The 15,600-nt window shown below is 36.7% G+C and overlaps 2 gene segments (V, D, J or C); both read left to right on the top strand.

The window, feature by feature from the left end:
* Positions 1-2,463: 2,463 nt before the first annotated feature.
* On the top strand, positions 2,464-3,066 carry LOC121433517. The segment is given in 2 exon segments: positions 2,464-2,538; positions 2,738-3,066. Coding segments are annotated over 2 exon segments (378 nt in total).
* Positions 3,067-11,839: 8,773 nt separating this feature from the next.
* LOC121433507 lies at positions 11,840-12,451 on the top strand. The segment is given in 2 exon segments: positions 11,840-11,888; positions 12,102-12,451. Coding segments are annotated over 2 exon segments (399 nt in total).
* The last annotated feature ends 3,149 nt before the right edge of the window (positions 12,452-15,600 follow it).

Genomic DNA, 15,600 nt, shown 5'->3' with positions numbered 1-15,600 from the left:
AAGCTATAAAAGATCATCTAGAATTTACTAGCCAACTTCAGAAGAGCACAAGTTATTGATATTCAGGACTTTCCTTTACTGCCACCCTTCTCTACTCATTTATAAGAGATTGGATACTGTTATTCTTTTCCTCCACATTGCCATGCTGAAAGTACCAATAAGGCTTTGCCTGGGTGAAGCTGTGTTTCCAATAGGGCACAGAACTCAGCTGTAACTTGTTGTTCTATTTTTTTTCTTCTTTTACAACTTCATGCAGTTGTCTATTATATTCCAAAGATAAGTAACATGATAGTAGCTAGACCCTCTTAATAGGGAGGTTTGCATTTTAGGCTATAGCCCCCTTTTCTGAGATTCCATGACTTTTATATCATAATAAATGACAAAATCCTCAGCCCCCATTATGCTGGGTTTGAGAATGGAATATGACTTCCCTAGACCCTTATTTACAGTGACATCCATGGAGAGAGGGTGCTGTATTCCAGGAGCTCCAGGTCATCAACATCAGACTTTGTGGCTCCAAAGCTGGGAGCAAGTTATTCTGTGTTGTTTTCATCCAGTAGGTTTGCAGTTAGTTTACTTTTAATTACAGCCCAAAGAATCTAATGCACAGGGTGGAAACTGCATTTGTTGGAAAAGTAGTAACTAAAGAAAATCTGGCTTTTTCTACTATATATAAAAGAACATAAAAATTTTGTCCTTGTACTCTCTATGGTCTCCCCTTACATACTGTGAAAATCCATGTTTAACTGAAGTAGCCTTCAGATTTCTATAGTCCAGTCTCTCTCTGTTCTGTTTGAATGATCAGCAGTAAATGACATGAATCTACAATCTGATCTTATTGCGGCTGTCACAAAGCAATGTACAAAGTTCTACAAAGATCTGAAGCACAGCAGAACTTGTTAGATTATGACCAGGGCAAGTACTTATCTGTCACATTCTTTGACACTTATTGGAGTAGAGTTACACATCTGTCATATTTTTGACCTGAGATTGAGAATTTCCTTAATCCACATGTTGCGTATCTCCTTCATATTATAGTATTAGAAGTTGACAAAGAAATCTGAATACTCTTATCAGAAATAATTTAATATTTTTACATGAAAAGTAAAAGTATAAATTATATAATTAATGAAAATAAATGTGAAATGCATGTTACTTAAATGTATATTTAATTTTCAATAATATTTTTGGCTTTATTGTAAAATGGTAATGTCAGATAACTACTTGGATTTTGATATCAAATACCTGAACTGTCTCATAAGGACTTCATTAATAACACATTTTGAAAGGTTGTCTCCAGGCACAGATTAGATTGGCCTAGAACTTGTACCCCAGGCTGGCCTCAAATATATAATCCTGTTGTTTATGTCTCTCCAGTTCTGAGATTAAAGGTATGATACTCAACTTCTTGCCACGATGTTTCATTTATTGATATTTCTATTTCTTGTACTTTATACATAATACTAGGTTTATAATTTACTTCTTATACGTTATTTCAGATTTCACCAACGAGAAGTCCAAGCATGTTCTGTGATTTCTGTTATTGCTTCTGATTTTCATTCATACTCAAACATCTTTTCTTCATATAGCATCAGCTCTGGTGCTGTGGTCTATTGATCTCTATCAAATTATTGCTTGATTTAGGATGATTGTGTTCCCTTCTCAAGAGGTATTTATAGTTTTCAGTATGTCAGCAAGACCATTTTCATCTACTTTCAATACCACTAATTTGTAAATTATCTTAGAATCTGCATTATGAAATAAACAGTCTTCGTAAGTATTGGTCTACAGCAATGACTATTTGAAAATAAATCAAGTTTATTTTCTTCCTCTTCTATTTTCCAAAATTTATCATCTTGTTTCAGTTCCCTTATCATTGTGCCGATGATACTTGTTTGTTTCTTCAGAGCGTACCATTTCTTGATATTTAAGATTCTTTTATCTCAATCTTAATGCTATCTAAGATTTACACAGAGTGAACTCTGAGCTGCTGTTTGTTTAGTCTGAAAACTGGAGCACAATATCAATGGAACTGTTCATTGTTCTCTATATATGTATGGTTTTAAAGGTAGGAGAAAATGAACAAATTCTCTCTCTCTCTTTCTGCCTTTCTTCATTTACTTCTTCCACCATATATTTCTTTTATTGAATTTATTCTTACTCTAAGTTTCTTTTGTTGTAATTTTGAACATTTTTTATCATTTCCATAGTATTGTTAATTTTAGGTAGCTTTTCTACCATTTTTACAAAACAAACTGATTTAAAAATGTTGTGGACTTTAAACCAAAGTAGTTATTAGAGTCTCTAATAGATTTCTGTTTGAGTGTTGTTGATTAACACCAGCCACTCATATACACGCCCACACATTTCCTTATGTATTTGCTAACTGATTTGCATGGACCACACAAGCACAGGCCAAAGATCTAGAATTTATAACCCAAGCCTTTTCAGTTAGAACTGAGCTACATCAGACAGGCAGGGGGAGCAACATGATGTCAGAAACCCAGGTTCTCATATCTCTGCTACTCTTGGTGTCTGGTGAGAAATTCTAAAGTATTATAATCTTTTTGTAGTCAATTCTTTGTATACAAGAAATTTACAGTGTGTGCTGTGAGAGATTATGACTTACACAATAATACTCAGACAATATTATATTACACAAATCCTAAATGACAAATTTTAACTGTTACTATATTTTTTTAATATTATGCATCATCATTTCTATTGCTGATTGCAGGTGCCTGTGCAGATATTGTGATGACTCAGTCTCCATCCTCCCTGGCTGTGTCAGTAGGAGAGAAGGTCACCATCAGCTGCAAGTCCAGTCAGAGTCTTTTAGTTGGTAGCTATAACCGCTTGGCTTGGTACCAGCAGAAACCAGGGCAGGCTCCTAAACTACTGATCTACTTGGCATCCAATCGGTACACTGGGGTCCCTGATCGCTTCACAGGCAGTGGATCTGGAACAGATTTCACTCTCACCATCAGCAGTGTTCAGTCTGAAGACCTGGCAGATTATTACTGTCAGCAGTATTATAGCACTCCTCCCACAGTGCTTCAGCCTTGAACAAAAACCTCTCTGAGATTCTCACCAGCTGCCTGCCCTACACAGCCCTGGACCTGCATACTTCCTGTTTCTGCCTGAGACTGTTCTGTTCAAACAGTGGTAAAAAAAAATGACAAGCCCAGGAAAAATAATGGGCTCAATGTCTCTTATGTCTTTAGGTATGAAAAAGCCTTTAAATGAAAATGTAAAAATAACTTAGTATTATCTTTCTATTCCTTCTGTAACACATTAACACATGCTCTGCTGTTTGAATATGAGGGATTTATTTTTACAGTTCTGTACTTACAGTATCAAATGTAAGACTCTATGGGCAGAAGTAATGATGAATGTAAAAGTTTTGGAAGCTCTAGGAAAAATGTTTTCTGCTCTTTTACTGAATTATGTGGTGTTTTCTTATTTCCTTACTGGGGTTCATTTCTTCTGTTTTCTTTTCTTTCCCTTTCCATAAATTCTTTTACTTTTTATTACATTTTAGTTAATTGAGTAATGTTTTCTGTGTCCTTGTGAGTGTACATTTGTTTGTCTGTGTGGCATGTTTCTAGGTACAAATTTGGCATTGCAAAGTTGTGGACATTAGAAAACACTTGCACATGATAGTTTTTGTGTCATTTGGGTCTGGGGCTGAAAGTCAGGTATAACATCATGCTTGGTTCCAAGTGTCTTTGCCATCTGATACATCATTCTGTCCCTTAAAATCTTTAATTGAAACAAATTTTTGTACTCAAATTTTTATTTTAATTTATCTTTTTGAAATGATCTTTTCTCATTTTTCATACTTATCCCACTTCTCACTCTTTCCCTCCTCCGGCTCCCCCACAATCCCACCACCCACCTCCATCTACTCCTCAGAGAAGGTAAGACTTCCCATGCAGAGTCAACATAGACTGACTCATTACTTTAAGGGAGTCCCAAGGCTTCCCCCTATATTTAGGTTGGGCAAAGTATCCCTCCAAAAATCATGGGCTCCAGAAAGCCACTTCAAGCAATAGGGATAAATTCTCACCCCACAGCTATTGGCCCCACAGAATGCCCAAACCACACAAAGGTCACCAATATTCAGAGGGCCTATTATACAGGTTCTCCTGTATAATCAGTCCACAGTCAGTCAACTCCCACTAGCTCAGATCAGTTGTTTCTGTCGGTATGCACATTGTGGTCTTGACCCCTTTACTGATATTATTGTTTTTCTCACTTTGACTGATCTCTGGAATCTTGGTCTAGTACTTAGCTGTGGATCTCTGCATCTGTTTCCATAAGTTACTGGGTGATGGCTTTATGATGAAAATAGTCATTAATCTGGCTGCAGGGACTGACCAGTTTTAGGCAGTATCTCCACTCTTGCTTAGGATCTTTACAGGGTTTACCCTTGTGGATTCCTGGAAATTTCCCTGGTACCAGGTTTCATGATAGCCCAGTAATGGCTCCCACAATCAAGATATCTTTCCTTGTTCTTCCTCTCTGCCCTTCCCCAATCTTGAACAACCTGTTTCCTCATGTTCACCTCCTACCTTCCCTATTCCCTTCTCACTCTGCCATCCTTTCACTTCTGCCCCATGATCCTAAATTTTTCAGGAGCTTTTGTCTATTTTGCCTTCCAAGGTGGATACATGTATGTTTCCCTTAGGGTTCTCCTTGTTACCTAGCTTCTATGTGGTCATGGACTATAGGTTGGTTATCCTTTGAATTATATCTAATGTCCACTTAAGAGTGAATACATACCATGTTTGTCTTTCTGGGTTTGGGTTTACTCATTCAGGATGTTTTATTCCTAGTTCTATCCATTTGCATAGAAATTTCAAAATATTAGTTTTTTTTTAACCACTGGTAGTAAGTACTCCATTGTGTAAATGTACCATATTTTCTTTATCCATACTTTGGTTGAGGAGCACCTAGGTTGTTTCCAGGCACTGGCTATTATAAGTAAGGCTGTTATGAAATCAGTTGAGAAAATGTCCTTGGGATATTAATTTGTGCTTCCTTTGGTATATGCCTAAGAGTGATATTGATGGGTCTTAAGGTATATCAGTTCTCAATTTTCATAGAATCAGCCATACTGACTTCCAAAGGGGCTGTACAATTTGTTCTCACACATGAAATGGAGGAGTGTTCCCCTTACTCTGAATCCTCTCCAGGATAAGCTATCATTGGTGTTTTTGATCTTAGCCATTTTGACTGGTGTAAAATGATATCTCAGGGTTGTTTTGATTTACATTTCCCTGATGGCTAAGGATGTTAAAGATTTCCTTAACTGTCTTTTGGCTATCTTCAATTCTTCTCTTGACAGTTCTCTGTTTAGTTTTGTACCCTGTTATCTAATTGGATTATTTGGAATTTTGATGTCTAGTTTCATGAGATATATATTTTGGAGATCAATGCTCACTCTGATGCGTGGTTTGCCAATCAGTTAACAGTGAGTTTGTCTTAATTACTGTGTCCTTTGTGTTGAAGAAGCTTCTCAGTTTCAGGAGGTACCATTTTTTTAATTTTTGCTCTCTCTGTCTGTGCTATTGGTCTTATATTTAGGAAGTGGTCTCCTGTGCCAATGTACTCAAGGTTACTTTTCCCTTTCTCTTCTAAGAGTTTTATCATAGTGAATAGATGTTGATGTCTTTGTTCCATTTGAACTTGAGTTTTGTGTATATGGATGGATGTGTCACTATTTGCATTTTTCTACATATTGACATCAAGTTATGCAAGCACCATTTTTTTTGAAGATGCTTTTTTCCCATTGTATAAATCTACAAATTAACGGCAATTATAAAAGGACATTTAGTTCTAGAAACAAATAGAACTAAAGAACATTTCCAAGTCATACATTTTGCTTATTATCTACAAAATAAAACAAAGTAAAGAATCAGCATCAAAAGATATAGTTAAAAATGCGAATTCAAATACAAAGACAAACACATCAGAATGACATCTGAATCCTCATTCAAAGCCTTAGAGTTCAGAAAACATGTACCGATATATTTAGGAAGCTGGTAGTATGTAATTGCCAATTAAATGAGCTATTCCCAGCAAAATTGTATTTTTCAAATGAGGGAGAAATAAGGACATTACAAGAAAATCACAACCTCAGGTATTTCATGACCATGAAGACAGCACTATAGAAGAGAGTATAAAACAGTATGCACATAGAAATAGAGTGTTTCAATCATGAGAGTACTGAAAAATGTTTCTGTCATGTAAACAATAGATGAACCATGACTATCAGAAAAGGATTATAGTATATCCAACACTGTAAAACAGATAATTCAAAAATAGTTGAGGATCAAGTTATATTAAGCACCTCATTCTAACACCGGTTTCAACATTTATAAATTGCCATTTTTCAATGTGCTACATTTGTCAATCTATCCAGAGGCAGTCCAGTTACCCTTAAGGACATATACTCCTGCTACCCTTCCCTGGTTACATTAAGTTCTTCCTTTTAGATATTGTGGTAAGGTTGTGGTTTTACAGGTGATAACTAAGACTTGAATTAGGAGCTTTATGACAGGATTATGCTGTTTGATACAAATTATGTGATGCCCCCACCACTGTAAACATCCATTACATCTCCTCTCACTCTGGAACGAAGTTGGGCTTTCTCACAAAGTTTTTTTTTCAGAAGAAGGATATTTCCATCATATTCATAGGTCATCCATCCAAACTCTCTGTTGCTGCTTCTGCACTTTTGTCTTCATGGACTTGTGGCCAGTGGACAGCAAGGAAACAGGCAACCAACATATAAAACGGACATAGAAGGTAAAATTTTTCCTGATACAATAGCAGATGGTAATTTTAGCACTCTGCTTGTTTTTTTACATTCAAACTGAAAATAACCAGAGAAATTTTTGAGTTAAACTACACAAGAAGTGAATGACCACCATGACATATAAAATATGTCCCATCTATCATATATACATGTAATACACACACACACACACCATTCAAATAATCCCATCATCCTTCTTAAAAACAGACATCATTTTAAGCCACGGTCTCAGTCTTAAAAAATTAAGAAATTCTAGACAAGCCCCACCCCATCCCCAAGCTCATATATCTCCTTGCAACCTCAGTGGAACTCGGAAACACATTTTGGCCCAATACTGAGTGGAATTAAGAGGTAAGTGAACAGCCATATGGCAGATACCCCACTCTGTAGGATCTCCACAGTCGGACAAAACCACAGGTCCCTCCTCCAACTCCAACTTTCTTGGCTTTTCTAGACAGCCAGCAGGATATTTCCCTGCAGGTAGACTTCCATATTACCAAAGTCCACGCACCTGACCCTCAAAGCCTCTAGCCGCACTGCACCCCTAAATTCACCTATCCTCCTGCAACCTTTATGGAACTCCGAAACACAGATAGTTCCAATACTGAGGGACTAAGAGCTTGTTTCAATACTAAAGGTACCAATAGAAGACCAAGAAAGAAAACCAGGAGAGAAGTCCAAGGTAGCAGGTTTAGAGAGACTTCAGAGGCTTCTTGAGACATAGATATTGAAAGTACATATCAGACCAAGAAAAATTCCCAAACACTTAGACAGCTACTGCTAGGATTGAAGCAAAACATAAAGACACTGCCAGCTTCATTTGAAGAAAGAGATGGGTAGACACCAACATAAGAATTCATCCAAAAATCTAGAAAGCATCATGGTAACACCAGAATCCAGTTATCACATGACAGGAAGACTTAATCATCCTAACCCATAAAAAGCAGAAGAAAATTACTTTAAACAATGACCCTATTTTAAAAAAAATGACTTTATGAAAGAGGAAATGTAAAACTCCCTTAAACAATGGAGAAACAGACAATCAAACTTGGAAGAAATTAATAAATCCCTCAAAGAAACCCAAGAAAACCAAGGAAAAAATCAAACAGGCAAAGCAATCAGTTCAAGACTAGAAACATAAATAGAGGCAATAAAGAAAACACAAAACAAGGGAATTCTGGATATAGAAAATCAAGGCAAATGAACAGAAACTATAGAGAAAATTATGACCAACAGAACATATTAGGTAGCAGAAAGAATCTCAGGTGTTTAAGATACTGTAGAGGAAATAGACTCATTGATCAAAGAAAACATTAAATCCAATTTTTTTGTTATTAAAGCACATGCCTTTAACTCCAGTACTCCAGGGAGGCAGATATAGGCAGATTTCTCAGAGTTAAAGGTCAGCCTCGCCTAAAGAGTGAGTTCCAAGACAGGCTCCACAGTTACAGAGAAGCCCTGTCTTGAAAAACAAAGAGTCAGGAATATACAACAGAAGCGGTACTACTTTATGTCCACTTTCCTATGTGCACATGTAGAGGCCAGAAGTTACCTATAGCTTCCTCAGTTGCATTCCACCTTTGCTGCTGAGACAGGGTCTCTCTCTGAACATGGAATGGTATTTGGCTAGACTAGCTGGCCAGGAAGCTCCAGGACCTGCCTGTCTCTGGCTCCAAAGCATTCGAGTTACATGCGCTGCCATGCTCAGCATTGTTCATGGATGCTGAACTCAGGATCTGTGCAGCAGCACTTGATTACCCACCGAGTCATCTCAGCTGCAGTGGCACCACTAAGGATGTACACCAATTACTCCCAACAGTCTTTGCCCTTACATACGTGTGGCATTTTCAGGGGCTCCAGGTTATTGCTAACGTTCAATGCTTCAATCATTATCCTATCCTAAGGTGTCTAAGTCATGGATTATAAATATCTTGGCCAAGTCATGAGAGGAGAGTAACTATGACACTCTAGTCTTCAAACCTTAAGAAGACCCAAGAAAGGAAATAATATTACTTGAGTAGGCAGGAAATGCAATCAAGCATCTCCCAAAATTTGCAACAAATGACAGAGACAACTGGCTACCTGGACCATCACCCAAAGTCTTATTTGCAATGTTGTAGCAACCAACTTGGCCTAAAGCCTAAAGTAACTTACAAACCATTTTTGGAGAAGGCAATTTTTTTAAAATCGTCTTACCTGTCTTGGCAAGATTTGACAGTCCTGTTTATCCATTTTAAGATACCATATCTTGTCAGTGGTTTAGGAATCTTACCCTGTCTTGAAAGGATTTAACAGTCTTTTATCTTGTATCCTACGTGTCCTGCTTGGACATCATGAATTTTGTTGGTAGTTGATGCATGGGCAGTTCCTTGCCCAAAGGCCAGTTTTGACAAGAAGAAAACAAATTCCAAGTAGAGTGTCTTAGGTGTTCAACATTCTCTCGGGAACAGATTGGGGCTTCCAGGAGCAATTGTATCTCACATCAACATAACCCTAAGTTATTTTAATGTCATATTCTACAGCTCTTTGAAGTGGTTGAAGATCACCTATCTATGCAGAATGCAATCTCTAAGTATCTAAAGAACCTGATTAGTGTAACTATAAGTATGGCAAACATGGAGAATTCTTTATATATATATATATATATATATATCTTAAAGACTAAGACTTTGTATTAGAATATTAAACAATCATTAAACAACTGTGCAACAAATGCGGACAATGACCTCAAAATGTATCTATATACAAAATTCTTTAAGCAGAGGTAGAAGCATACATGCATACAATATGACAAAATAACTTTGCCTAGCTATACAAATATTGTAGACAAAAATAAGTAACATATTCAATATTATCTATGTTTGTACCAATGTAGAAGAATCTATACCATTGTAAATTGCCTATTAATAATAGCTCACAAGTATTCACTCTATTATTCACTATTATTATTACTGTGAATAAGCACACACTAATCTATTATTCCATCCAATTTCCTCCCTTTTTACCCAAAAAGATCCCTGAGCATACATACACATTGGACACCAGATGAATAGGAATGATAAGAAAAAAATACCACCCTAGCTCAGAATTTAATATAATAAAGGGTTTTTTATTTAGGGGTAGAGTCACAGATCACAGTCCTTTGCTTGAATGGGAATTCAGTAGCTGGAAGAGAGAGGGAGCACATGCTTTACATTGGCATTTATAGTATAAAAGGCTATGCCCAAGTGGGCAGGTAACTTAGAGGCTACTGGCTGAAGAATTCCATACAACCACCCCTCTGTCTCCATATGTCCAATCTGAATGAGCATCAGTTAATGACTTGAAAGCACAATTTGAGCTCACTGCAGCTGTCACAAAGCAAAATACAAAATTTATCAAAGATCCAGAGCATAGCACAACTTATTAGACATTGATTGGGGCATTTACTCATCAATCTTATTCTTGATCTTGAAATTGGGAACTTCCTTATCCTCATGCTCCTTGTTTTTATTTTACTATGGCATGTTAGCAGTTAAACAGAGGAGATCTGAATATGCTTATTAGAAATAATTTAACATTTTGTACATGAAAACTTGATGTATGAAATCATATAATTAATTCAAAATAAAAGGGAAATGCAAGTTACTTAAATGCATATTTAGTTGTCAATAATAATCTTGATTTATTGCTAAAACCTTAACATCAGATAACTACTTTGTCTTGGATATCAAATGTCATGGGCTGCCTTGTAACCACTTGATTGATAAGACACATTTTTGAAAGATTGTCTCCATGAACAGATTAGACTGGGCTGGATGGAACTTGTACCCTAGGTGGGCTTCAAGTACATAATCCTACTGTTTATGTCTCTTCAGTTCTGGGGTTGCACATGAATATTGACTTATTACCATGATACTTTCTTTATTTATCTTTCTGTTTCTTGTACTTTACACATAACACTGGGTTTGCAATTTCCTTCTTATATATACTGTCAGAGTTCAACAATCTGAAGTCCAGGCAGGTTTTGTGATTTCTTTTATTGCTTCTGAAATTTCATTCATAGTGAAACATTTTATTCCTTAGGATGCCAACATCCTCTGGTGCTCTGGTCTATTGGTGTCAATAAAATAACCACTTGATATAATTTGGCCTAAACTCCTTCTGGAGAGGATTTTACCTGTTCACTATATCAACAGGACCATTTTCACCTACTTTCAATATGGCTGACTTCTAGATTATTCTAGAATATGCATTTCTGAAATAAACTCTCTTGACAGTGTTGGTCTACAGCCATGACTACTTGAAGAAATCCAGTTCAATTTTTTTCCTTTTCTGTCTTCCCAAATTTAGAGTTCTGTTTCATTTTCCCGATGTTGTATGGAGGATATTTCTTGGATCCTGCTGTGTTTACCATTGCCTTGAGATGAAAGCTTCTCTCATCTCAATCTTAATTTCCCCCACGATTTCCACAGAATGAATTCTTGGCTGATCTTTGTTTATATTTTATGTTTAGTCTGGAATCTGGAGCTCAATGTTCAGTCCTCATGATTGACTTTACATGTGAATGATAGCAAACCCAATTAACCTCAATTCTCTTTCTCATACTATTCCTCTTTTCTTCACTGCACCCATCATTTCATTTACCTCATGTTTTCTTACTCTAAGTTCCTTTTGCTGTTGTAAATTTTTAAACATATTTTACAATTTGTCTAGTGCCATTAAACTGAGATTGCTTTCCTAACATTTCTGCAAAGGGAAACTGCTTAAAATGACTTGGATTTTAACACAAATTAGTTCTTACAGTACCTATTAGATTTCTGTTGGAGAACTATAAGATGATGTCTTTCAGTGATCATTCATTCTTCCCATGGTGCTATTTTTGTCTGTTGTTTGTCACTAGCCACTCACACACACTGCTCAGACATTTCCTTATGCTTTGCATGGCCCCTCCAGGCCAGCCCAGCTGCTCAAAATTTATAAACCAGACTTTTTTCAGTATGAGCTGAGCTGCATCAGATAGGCAGGAGGAGCAAGATGGAGTCACAGACACAGGTCCTCATGTCCCTGCTGCTCTGGGTGTCTGGTGAGAAATTTAAAAGTAGTATAATCTTTTTAGAGTCAATTCTTTATATATAAGAAACTTACATAGTGTGCTAGTCCATGATATTTCTTATAGTATTTTGTGAGATATACACTGACAAGGTGACACTGCAAGTTTATTAAATGATGAACTTCAGCTGTTACTATATTCTGTGTTTGCATATTATGAATCTTCATTTTGTGTTCCTTATTAAAGGTGCCTGTGCAGGTATTGTGATGACCCAGTCTCCATCCTCCATGGCTGTATCATTAGGAGAAAAGGTCACCATCAGCTGCAAGTCCAGTCAGAGTCTTTTTGACAGTGCCTACAACAAAAACTTCTTGAGCTGGTACCAGCAGAAGCCAGGGCAGTCTCCTAAACTGTTAATCTACTATGCATCCACTCGGCACACTGGGGTCCCTGATCGCTTCATAGGCAGTGGTTCTGAGACAGATTTCACTCTCACCATCAGTGGTGTCCAGGCTGAAGATCTTGCAGATTACTACTGTATGCAAAGTAATGAGGATCCTCCCACAGTGCTTCAGCCTCCAACAAAAACTTCTTGAGAATCTCAACAGCTGCCTGCACCACAGGCTGCCCTGCACCTGTACGCTTCTTTCTGCCTGGGAGACAGTGAGCTTGAAACTATGATCAAAATGTTGTCAGAGCTGGGCAAGATATAATAGATTCAGTGTCTCTTCTTCTTATGGTATGAAAACCCTGTACATGAAAATTCAAAGGAGAACTCAATTTTGTCTTTCTTTTCCTTCTGTAATAAATACCACAAACTCTGTTACTTGAATGTGAAGAATTTATCTTTCTATAGGTCAGGAGTTCTGGTTTCCATCATAAGATTCTTTGGGCTGAAGTGGTGATGACAAACTGTATTTTTTTTTTGGAAGCTGTGGGCAAAATATGTTTCCTAATTATCCAGATTCTAGAGTAGTTTCTTACTTCCTTACTGGTGTCTATTTCTTCTTTTTTTTTTCTGTTCCTTTTTTACTACATTTTAGATGATTAAGTTTTTCTGTGTCAATGTGAGTGTGCATTTGTGTGTTGTGTTCAGGTGTGCATATTTCTAGGTGGACATGACATGGCCTAGTTGTGAAGTTTAGAGAACAACTTGGACTTGTTTGTCATTTTTTTCATTCGAGTTCTGGGGATAAAACAGGTTGGACATCAGTATTGGTGTCAAGTGTCTTTGGAATGTGAACCACTATGCTGCCCATTAAAATCTTTTTAAATTGATTTTTCTTGATCTCTACATTTTTCTCTGCTACCCTCCCTGCCTCTCCCCTACCCTTCAACCCTCCCCCAAGTTTCCCATGATCCAAATTTACTCAGAAGTTCTTGTCTTTTTCTACTTCCCATGTATGTTAGATCCATGCATTAATCTAAATTCATTAAAAACAATTTTCTTAAAAGCAATTTTTTCCAGTATATCATATATTTGACTATATGTGCTAATCATTGTCATTTCTCCTTACCTTTCCTGCTGTTTTTTTTTCTGGTGCGGGAGAATTGTTTGTATTTAGTTAATCATGTTTTAAATAAATGCTGACTGACCAAGCAGGAAATATAGTCAGGAAAACCAGCCAGGAAGTAGAAATGATGTAATGAGAACAGAAGAATTCTGGGAAGGAGGAAGTTGATTCCTCCCACTCCTGCCCAGATCACCAAAGAAGCAGGATGTGATCTGCCTCACTGAAAAAGGTAGTGAGCCACATGGCTAATATAGATCAGAAAATTGGGTTAATCAAGATGTAAGAGTTAGCCAGTGAGAGTCTAGAGCTAATGGGCCAATCAGCTTCATAATTTATGGAGACCTATGTGTGATTTTATTGGGGGGCTAAACAGTTGAGGGGCCCTGGTGGGAGAACAAAAAACAAAAACAAACAAGCAGGCCTGGCCCTTCATGTTACAATTTTCTTCTTCTCTCTACCTTCTGCTTTTATATTTGTCTCTCATTGTTACACACACCCAATCCCACATATACATTAATACACATACACTATCAAAATATTATGCACAGAAAAAGGAAAGATCATTTCAATCATGAGAGCACAGACAAAATGTTAGTGGAAAGAAAAGAGTAGATGAATAATGATTACCAGGAAAAACATATGAATATTCCAACGCTGCAAGTCAGAAACTCCAATACATTTGAGGAGTAAGGGCAAGGGAAAAGAAAGAAACAAAAATCTAACACACCAAGAAACTGCAACAAAAGGATATAAATTAATAAGCATCTATTAATTATTATATGTGACCACAATTCAGCAAAAATGATACACAATTGTTGAGCTAGGTTAAAAACTATATTCAACTGTCTGTTTTCCCCAGGAGACACATCTAATTGGTAACAACACAAATGTGCTGAGAATCAAAAGTTGAAATCAAATCTAGCAAGGGACTAGGAGCCCAAAACCATGCTGGCACAGCTCTGTTGATATTTGTTACATTAGAATCTGAACAAATCTGAATCAAGCAGATAAAATCAGCTTTAAAGTAAATGATTCACTAATAACAATTCCAAATGCATACACATCAAACTTTGGGGCTCAAGTTTTATATAACAAATGTGGATAGATATTGGGAGGCCCTCCCAGTTGAAGCTTTCAGTCCTCCATAGCCAGGCAGTACTCTGTGAGCTTGGCAAAATGGAGGAGTCCCTCCACCCCAACTACCTCTCTAGTGGAGGGCACCCTGTTCTCTGCCTGACCTTATTTGGAACTGTCTCTTGTCCCAAATGCCTGATTTATCTCTAATATGACCATTAAAACAGATCTCTGCAAAAGATTTCCCCATGTTGCCCAAATGGTTATTTGATATTGTGCTTGGAGCTATTTGATAGGACTGTCCTTTTACCTATGATAACTAAGACTTGTACTAGGTGATTTATGATAGGATTGTGATATATAGTGTGAATTATGTGATGAGTCAGCCCCTGCTCCCATCTTTTACATCTCCCCTCTCTGTAAGCCAAAGAGGACTCCCAGAAACTACCACCCATAAGACTATTTCTGTCATTTTCACAGACATTCCAAAGTTTCAGGTCAATACTTCTGCCCCTTTGTCATTTTGGACCGGTGACCAGTGAACTGTAAAGAGAAAGGGGACCCCACAGTTAGAATGGATATAGAAGTTCAGATTTATTTTGATAAAATAGCAGAGGGTAATTTCAGCACACTGCTTTCTTCCTTAGATTCAAACTAAAAACTACCAGGGAAATTTTAAGCTATACTGAAGGAGAAATGAATGACCACCATGACATCAAAAATAAATCCCATTAATCTATCTATCTATCTATCTATCTATCTATCTATCTATCTATCTATCATCTATCTATCTATCTATCTTCTATCTATCTATCATCTTTCTATCTATTTATCTATCTATCTTTTATTTATACATATATATTATATATCTTTCATAGCATCCCATCAACCTTCTATAAAAAAAAAAACCCACAGATTTCATTTTAAACCACAATGTAAGTCTTAAATCAAATAAGAGAATCTAAATGAAACTAGAATCACAGAAAGAAAGTATAAGAACTAAAAAATTAATTGGACATTTCACAGTAGCCTCTAAAATTACCATTGATTTATTGAAGAAGTTAAGGAGAAAAACAACCAATACCTAGAGTCAAATGAAAATAAGAGCACAAATTTCCCTGAATCTTTGTGTGGCAGCTATGTGATACTGAGAAGAA

This window comes from Microtus oregoni, unplaced genomic scaffold, assembly GCF_018167655.1.
Source record: "Microtus oregoni isolate MIOR12 unplaced genomic scaffold, Mior012 000002F_ref0000024, whole genome shotgun sequence".
NCBI classification, from domain to species: Eukaryota; Metazoa; Chordata; class Mammalia; order Rodentia; family Cricetidae; genus Microtus; species Microtus oregoni.
The sequence above is the reverse complement of the archived record's forward strand: the minus strand, read 5'-3'. Positions and strand labels throughout refer to the sequence as shown.